The 8,694-nt window shown below is 42.4% G+C and overlaps 1 protein-coding gene across 1 annotated transcript; it reads left to right on the top strand.

Moving 5' to 3' along the window:
- The first annotated feature begins 955 nt into the window (after window positions 1-955).
- LOC136489766 (wall-associated receptor kinase 2-like) lies at window positions 956-8,371 on the top strand. Its single transcript, XM_066486317.1, has 6 exons — window positions 956-1,540; window positions 1,696-1,957; window positions 2,975-3,163; window positions 3,596-4,238; window positions 5,585-5,617; window positions 7,993-8,371. The coding sequence occupies exons 1-6, from the start codon at window positions 956-958 to the stop codon at window positions 8,369-8,371; spliced, it is 2,091 nt and encodes a 696-aa protein (XP_066342414.1).
- The last annotated feature ends 323 nt before the right edge of the window (window positions 8,372-8,694 follow it).

Genomic DNA, 8,694 nt, shown 5'->3' with positions numbered 1-8,694 from the left:
TCACATAAAAGGTCTAATGTTTACAATTATAACAATCTAGCTACCCACGCTATTTGCGCGGACCATCTTGCTAGTTGCTTTCCAATCGTAAAATTACTGCAATGAGAAGTTTATTTTTTTCTTAATAAAGACAGACTTATTGACCTCGTACAAATCTGTCAGCACTACTATAAACATCAAGCCGCCTTTAAAAATCGATTTGTAGAGACGACGAGATCTATGTCGTCTCTCGAAATAAGTGCAGCAGAGTAACATTCATAACTTTTCAAATGAAGTTGGATGTGGACAAACTTTGTTGTTGACAACTTTTTTTGTGGGGGAAAGTAAAAGGGGTTTAGGAACCTAGATCTAATGGCCATTTCTACAATATAGTCAAGGCATAGAAAGCAATCTTTAGGGTATGTTTGGATACAAGAGGTAATTGCTAGCTAGCTAAAAAAATTAGCTAAAATTACCAGCAATGCATCCAAACCAAAAGGGCTAATTGAATTGGTGCGCTAATTTTTTAGCTAAGCCTTTAACTAGTTGTTAGTGAACTGGCTAGCCAAACCTTAAATAATTTGAGCTAATTTTTAGCCCAACTAGTAAGTAGCCCTAGCCCATCCAAGTAGCTCCATAGTTACCTAGTAATGATGCCATTTAAATAATCAAGGATCATGCCCAATTTCATTGAGCGGAAGTCAATAGTCAAGTAAAAAGTAAACATGGATGTGGATTTGTTAAAAAAAAGCTTTGAGCATACAATTAGTCAGTAGTCAACGCTTAGGTGCCTAGTCTGGGCGCCTACATATACAGCCACCGTCATGGGCAGATTGGCCGGACAGACCTTAAAGCTAGGTTCAACCGGCTGCTTCGAAAACCAGCATCGAACACCTAGTAGTAGTAGCCATGCCACAGGTGGCTTCTTCTTTCTCCTGCACTATTGATATTTTCCCACTCCCACCTAGCTTTGCCAATGTCCACAGCTGCTGTCTCCACTAGCATGGCTTCACCACCCACACGGACTCCGGCATTGCCCGATTATTGCCCTAGCAAGTGCGGCAGCATAGACATTCCCTACTACCCATTTGGCATTAGCGCAGAGTGTGCTTGGCTAGGTGGGGGTAACTTCACCATTGTTTTCAACCATAGTTTTAGCCCTCCAAAGCCATACACTAACGGAAACGTGGAGATTGCAAGCATGTCGGTGGAGACCGGGGAGATGCATGTCTACGCATGGATTGCGTTTGTCTGCTACAACTCGTCTGACAACATCGTGAACTCTGACCAAGGGCAATTCGGACTGTCACTCGACCCGCCATTCCTAATCTCGTCTACCGAAAACGTCTTCACTGCCATCGTCTGTGATACACTGGCGTTGCTGCAAGGTGGGTCGAACTACTTCACCGGCTGCATCAGCTACTGCGCGAGCTTGAAAGACTCGGCTCTAGATGAAGACCCTTGCACAGCGTTGGGCTGCTGCCAGTCGTCAATCCCGGGCAACCTTAGAACACCGACAAAAACACCAAAGCCAATAATTTTACGTGGAAGTACAGCCACTGTAGCTATGCCTTTGTTGTCTACAAGGATTATATATATATATATATATATATATAGATCGAATTCTCTAGATATGTGTACTGTCCCACGTACTCATGCATCATCCGTTGCATCAGCAGAACTCATTAGATTTTTTTTTACTTAATTCAACTTCAGCCGGCGAGACCTCAAAGGCAAGGGAAAAGACAGCTTCATCAGTCGAGTTGGAGACCGTTGGTTCTTGATTGGGCCATCAGGGCTAATGGATCTTGCAAGATGGGGCTGGACACCAGTGGGGTGTCAGGTAAACAGACAGCTCCCGCCTGTGCAAGCGCACACAGCTACTGCCATGACCTCAACGCCACACGAGGAGGTGGCTACCTATGCAAGTGCTCAAAGGGATACATGGGCAATCCATACATCATCAACAGTTGCACAAGTCACTACATAGATCTTGACCCGATGTCTCTTATAGTATACTAGTCCATCAAACTAAGCTCTCACATGGGCTAGAATCTTAGAGATATAGGTATTTCTTATTGTTTAATACCTCTAACTAATAAAAAAATTACTCAAAATAAATTGAATTTTTTTATTTTCTAACATAATAGGCATAATAGATACTTTGTAGTCTATATCCAGTTATCATGAACTTACTAATTATTTTTCTCAAAGAACTGATCTATTTATTTTTTTCATCCACATCCATGGGTTTTCCTTTTTAGGGCACCTGTGTATAGCTTGAATATGCAATTAGCTGGCATAAACCGTCGTGGTTTTTGTTGCATCCCAAATCTTATGACGTCCACAATTTAAACTATGATTTTTCAAATTTTGAAATGGAGATTTCAAGCCTTAAACGAATTTAAATGAAAAAAGTTTCAACTCAAAGTTTTAGATCTCATCAATATCTACAATTTTGCTTTTGATCATTTTTCCATCCATGGTCATTTGAGAAATTTAAAAAGTAAGAGTTTTAAAATCATTAACTTTAAAGCATAATTTTTGAGCCCTAAATGATTTCAAATGAAAAAGTAATCAACTGCAAAGTTTTTTTCGCAACTGCAACTTTCGTTCAGACCATGTATCCATCCGACATCACTTGAAAAATTCAAAAAAATTAATTTCAAATTATTTGTAGTGGCGCTAGGTTAAGAAAACAACTAGTATAAATGAATTTTTGCTGGTTGTTTTCTTAATTCTACTGCCGGTAGAAATCATACTGGCAATAGATTTAAGAAAAGAACCAATAAAAATGAATTTATACTGGTGGTTCATAGCCTGGGCCCACAGTTTCATTTCTACTGGCACCAATACATTATGAACCGTCAGTAAAAAAAATTACAACCATCAGCAAAAATCAATTGTGTACTAGCGAATAAAAAAATCTGGATTTTGAGATTTTTCTTGTATGTTCCGTGAACTGACTGAATTACTATTTTAAATTATTATACAGATATCAATGAGTGTAATGAAGTTCGACAATCAAATAGTACAAGGTATGGTCCTTGTGGCCCCAATAGCACATGCAAGGATACAGACGGTGATTATATTTGCAAATGCAAATTCAACCGCAAAGGAGATGGTAAAAGTGAAGAGGGATGTGATCGTTATGTGCTATCGCCATATGCTATAGCTGCCATAGGTGAGATTCACTACATGACACGCTCCTTTATCTCCTCAATTACAGTTTGGTAAGCGTTGTGGTACAATCACGTAGTGAATGGAAGAGTTCTATTTTTGTTACTATGTTTATTTCCAAAAAAACATACTACCTTAACGTAATGAAAACTACTATAAAGTCAACATCTAATACTAGAAGCACTTTGAAATATAATTCCATGGATATAAACGGTCATACGCTAGGTAAGAATTTGTTTTGAATAACTTATGGACCACAAAATTTACGTGGGAATAATGTCACATGGTTGGTTTCATGCTGACTAAGTATTTTCACTTCTGGATGCGAATGTCAGGCATATATACAAAAACACGTTACCATAGATAATTAGATATGTTGTTTCACATTTAACTTATATGTGAGTTGACTTGCTGAAAATGTTTGTTTTATGTGCAGCAATAGTCGTCCTAGCATGTTTTGCGGTTATTTTGCTTCAGAGAAGAAATCGCACGAAACTTTTCAACAAAAATGGTGGTAAAATACTGGCGGCTCATGGCATAACCATGTACTCTGAAAGTCAACTGAAGAACATCACAAAGGACCGCAAATTATTGCTTGGAGGAGGGAAGTTTGGCAAAGTCTATGAGGGTAGAATCGAGGGCACTCCAGCCCAACTGGTTGCAGTTAAATACTCCGTGGTGACCACCATGGGGCGCCACTGGCCAAAGACCATCCAACAACTGGTGCAGCAGGAGCAGGATGATGATGATGGTGGATTTGTCAATGAGATCATCTTCCAGCTTAAGATCAGACATATAAATGTGGTCAAACTCATTGGGTGCTGTTTAGAGACGAACATTCCCATATTGGTCTTCGAGTTCGTCTCCAATGGAAGCTTAGAAAAAAGGCTCCATGATGGTGACAAGCGGTATACTCTTTCACTGCTGAAGCGCCTAGACATTGCTATTGGCTCTGCCGAAGCTCTCTCCCACATCCACTCCCATGGTGATCACGTCCATGGCGACGTCAAGCCCGCCAACATCCTCCTTGATGATGACCTCAATCCTAAGGTGTCTGACTTTGGTTCGTCGAAGCTCCTGTCAGTCAATAGGTATGCTATGGCCGACCGGAAATGTCAAATTTACCGAGTGTTTTTACGTTTGCCGAGTATATTCCTTCGGGCACTCGGCAAACAAATTCTTTACCGGGTGCTATACTAAAAACACTCGGTAAAAAAACACTCGGCAAAGAGGGTAGTTTGCCGAGTGTCAAATAAAAAACACTCGGCAAACAGGAAGTTTACCGAGTGTCATAAAAAACACTCGGTAAAAAAGCAGGTTTGCCGAGTGTCCAAAAACAACACTCGGCAAACCCAAAAAATATAGGAAAAAAAACCGTCCGCCCCTAAAATCCGCCCCTCCCCACCCTAGCCCCACTCCTCCGCACCCGCGCCCCGGCCTCCCCTCCCCAGCACCCCGCACCCGCCCCTCCCCTCCCGCACCCGCCCCCTCCCTCCCCTTCTTCTTCACCGCCGACACCGGCCCCTCCCCTCCCTCCCCTTCTTCTTCCCCAGATCCGGCCCCACCCCTCCCTCCCCTTCTTCTTCCCCAGATCCGGCCCCTCCCCTTCTCCTCCCCCCCCCGGCGGCCGCGGATCCGGCCCCTCCCCTCCCTCCCCTTCTTCTTCCCCGCCGGCGGCCGTGGATCCGGCTTCTCCCCTCCCTCCCCTTCTTCTTTCGGGGACCGCAGATCCGGCCCCTCCCCTCCCTCCCCTTCTTCTTCCCCGCCGACGGACGCGGATCCGGTTGGTAAGAAACATATATGATAATATATATAATAATATGTTCATGGTTGGTAAGTAGCTGGGATTAAAGTTCTGGTTTCTCAGGGATTGTGATTTTTTCAGGGGCAGCTAGTTTAGTTTTTAGAGTCAGCGGCTAGCTATTGTGTAAAATTTTGTAATATATCGTAGTAACGCATTTTAGCCTGTTACCTTGATGGCTTGATAGTGTTCTGTAGTTGTAGAAGAACAAATCTTTCTAGTAATTTTTTTCTTCTTTTTATCATATATGTTTCTTATAACTGCAGGCAGTGTTTCGTTTTGTCTTGGAGTGCTTGATACAAATATTTTATTAAGTTTCTGATGTAATTTATCTGCTATGTGAAATCTAGAAACTTAATGTAAGCTTCTGTACTTCTCTAAGCCGAATAAGTGCTCTCAACACCCTACATCATCTGGCACCTGGTTGAAAACACTGTTTGTTGGTGTGCATAGAGTTCATACTTACGCACTTCCCTTCCTCATCATATCAAATCTTAGGCAATTCAAGCTTAGCTGAATCAACTTGCCTCCACGTGCAAGATCCCAGGAACATTGCTATGTCTCGTCTGTTAAGTACAAATGAGCAATTATTTTCTATGGTCTATGAAATTCTACTAGTAACAGTTTACTGAAAACTAAAGAGCTCTATGCTGGACAGTCTTATGCGCCTTTTGTGTTTCTATGCTTTCCACTTCTTTAGTTTCTGCATCATACTTGACTCCCTAATGCAAAAATGAAACTAAGTACTCCATGTTCAGCCGCTAATCTATTGCTCATCACATATAGTTTGCAGTTTTGACATTTTCTTGCCAGATTATTTTCTGTAATAGTCGCTAATCATACCAAGCGGACTATTTTCTGACATTTTATTTCTCGCTGCTTTGTTAAGATTGTAGGTTTTACTAGCTCCCAGTTATGCAAATGGCAGTGAGGATCGCTCTTTGAAGATATGGAAAGGTGATATATTTGGTATTCTAAATGCAAGGGCATTTCTCATGTTAAACTTGTACATATATTCTCTCATCAACGCATGAAATCTGACTAAGTTATGGTATGATTCGTTCTGCAAATTGTCTTGTCTATAGAAATGTAAACTTGTGGCTAACTACTAAATGTTTAAACACTTATTCTGCTGCTGTCCAGTATGGTGAAACTAAAGGAATATAACAAATTTGCTGGTTACAGTACTGCAATAGCTGTTTTTTCTCTGAAAGTACCTAAGTATGCATGCAGGAGTACTAAAGCTTTCTTACTGTTTCTTACTGTTCAGTTATTCTTAAGCCAGATTTTAGCATGCTACATAGGCTGGTCGATAATAAGTGCCTAGAAGTGCTTCCTGTTGTGTTGTTCATGCAAGCAACTCTTTTGTTGATATCATGTGTTATTGTGTTCCTACAGGTAGATGTTTCTTGGATAAACTATGTGCTTGGTCACAAAAGGAAGCTGCTGCAGTTTGGAGTTGGTTCAGTTCAGTTACACATACTGAAACTAAAGTCTCAGGTCTGGTTTAACATTCACACTTTCCTATTTAAAAACTATATATATTCTGCTTCCAAACTGCATGCATTATATTATTGCTGTAAGAAATCTACAGACATTGGACTTTCGTTTGTTTTACTATGTCATTAAGTACCATCATAACTTACATGCTTGTGAGCTAGCCATTCGTGCGTGTACTTAGAAGTATCTTCTTAGCACTTGTTGCAATAGCATTGTGTTTTTAATTGTGCCTTTGTTACCTGCTGTTTATTGCAGCAGCCGTTTTGCTTCATGTTGGACGTACTCTCCTTCACTATTTTATTTGTAACTCATGGCATGAAAATTTCTGAGTTTGTTACTGCTAGTTTTTCTGAATCGACATTTTTCTCATCTCTCTTTTCCAGCAGCTTGTGCCCATCTGTTCCTTCTATGTCTCTATATGTACAGCAGTGACAGTCGTCAGTGTTCATGCCTTCCCTGGTTTTCAAATAGCAGCAGCAGCACTAAGACAAGGTAAGCATCCTGCAGATTCCTCTCTAGTGCGTGCCTGGCTTTGCTCTAAATTTGTTTCTGTGCAGCAGGTCAGTCCATTGCCAGTGAGCGGCAATTTGTTCTGGCAGCTGGCAGCCTTGATTTTCAGATCAACAACACAAGGTATTCTTTAACAACAACAGCTGTAGCTATCAACTTTCTTAACCTGGAGTTCGCCTGCTCCGAGAGCAACTGTGGCGCCATCTAGGGCACTGGCGGCTGCGCCCGGCCAGACGAAGGCCTCCTGTCGCGGGTGTCAGTGGCCATGAACGCCTACTACCAGGCCCGGGGCAGGAACTCGTGGAACTGCTTCTTCAACGGCACCGGCCTCATCACCATCACTGACCCCAGTGAGTAGACTGCCTTGCTGTGACTGTGAGTGTCTCGTTGCTTGTCAACTGTGTTGGCGGGCTGACATGGCTGGTGTTCTTGATTCTTGCAGGTCTTGGCACCTGCAAATATGCTTGAGATGGATGCATGGGAGGAAGAGGGACTGCCGTGACGCTGAACAATGGATCTGAATAAGATTGTAGGGATGATTGTTTTTGTTTGTTATTTATGTCCATTATGTGAGCAGGAAGTATCCTTACCTTACAGAATCAGAGCTGCTAGAATTCCAATCAAGACCTGCAAATATTTTTTTTTCTTTGGAAAATAGGTTTGCCGAGTGTAATTTCAAAAAACACTCGGCAAACGGTAACAATATGCTGAGAAAAAAAATTTCTTTGGAAAATAGGTTTGCCGAGTGTAATTCCAAAACACTCGGCAAACAATAATCCTTTGCCGAGTGTATTTTGGAAAAACACTCGGCAAACCACTTTTTTTTGCCGAGTGTCAAATTTGACACTCGGCAAACCATTTGCCGAGTGCGCGATAAAAAACACTCGGCAAATAGCTGTTTGCCGACTCTGTAGATGCCGTGTGCTGTTTGCCGAGTGTTACACTCGGTAAAGTCTTTGCCGAGTGTTTTTTGGTCTTTGCCGAGTGGCTATGGCACACGGCAAAGTCTCTGTTTTCGGTAGGAGCTACATAGACCCAGTATATACGAAGACAGACCATTTCACGGTGAAGAGCGATGTTTACAGCTTCGGTGTGGTGCTTCTGGAGCTCATTACGAGGAAAAAAGCCCGGTATGACGGGAATAGAAGTCTCCCCTTGGACTTCGTCAAGTGCTTTAAGGACGAGGGTAGCGGAAGGAAGATGTATTATAGAGAAGTCTTCTCAGGTGATGATGCTCAGTCTCAATGTTACATGCAGTGCCTCGACAGGATCGGTATGCTGGCAGTTCGATGTCTCAAGGAAGACCTGGAGAAGAGACCAACCATGGCAGAGGTGGTTGAGGAGCTTAAGCAGGCGAAGGATATGGCCTGCGGAGGCTCATCATCCTCTCAGACGAGCTGAAGAGCAGCCACGCAGAAGAGTGGAAGACAAGCATTAATGGTCAGCACTTGAGCGTAGCAAGAGTTAAGCTTTATCCTGTATCCATCATCGTCAATCGTTATAGTTGCCAGTTGCAATTTAGTACGGGTTATGCACGTACTATTGAACAACTTTATTTCCTGCACATTTGGTCGGGTTACACTTATTGTTATGCTGCTTGTATGTCACCGTCGCTTATCCTGCTCCGGTCTCAGATGAAGCAACGGTGGTGCCTGAAGAACCTGCTTCGGACTCTGACGAACCTGAAGATGGTGAACCAAAGTAAGGAAGGCCACGGCGGGCCA

This window comes from Miscanthus floridulus, chromosome 10, assembly GCF_019320115.1.
Source record: "Miscanthus floridulus cultivar M001 chromosome 10, ASM1932011v1, whole genome shotgun sequence".
In the NCBI taxonomy this organism is placed as follows: Eukaryota; Viridiplantae; Streptophyta; class Magnoliopsida; order Poales; family Poaceae; genus Miscanthus; species Miscanthus floridulus.
The sequence above is the reverse complement of the archived record's forward strand: the minus strand, read 5'-3'. Positions and strand labels throughout refer to the sequence as shown.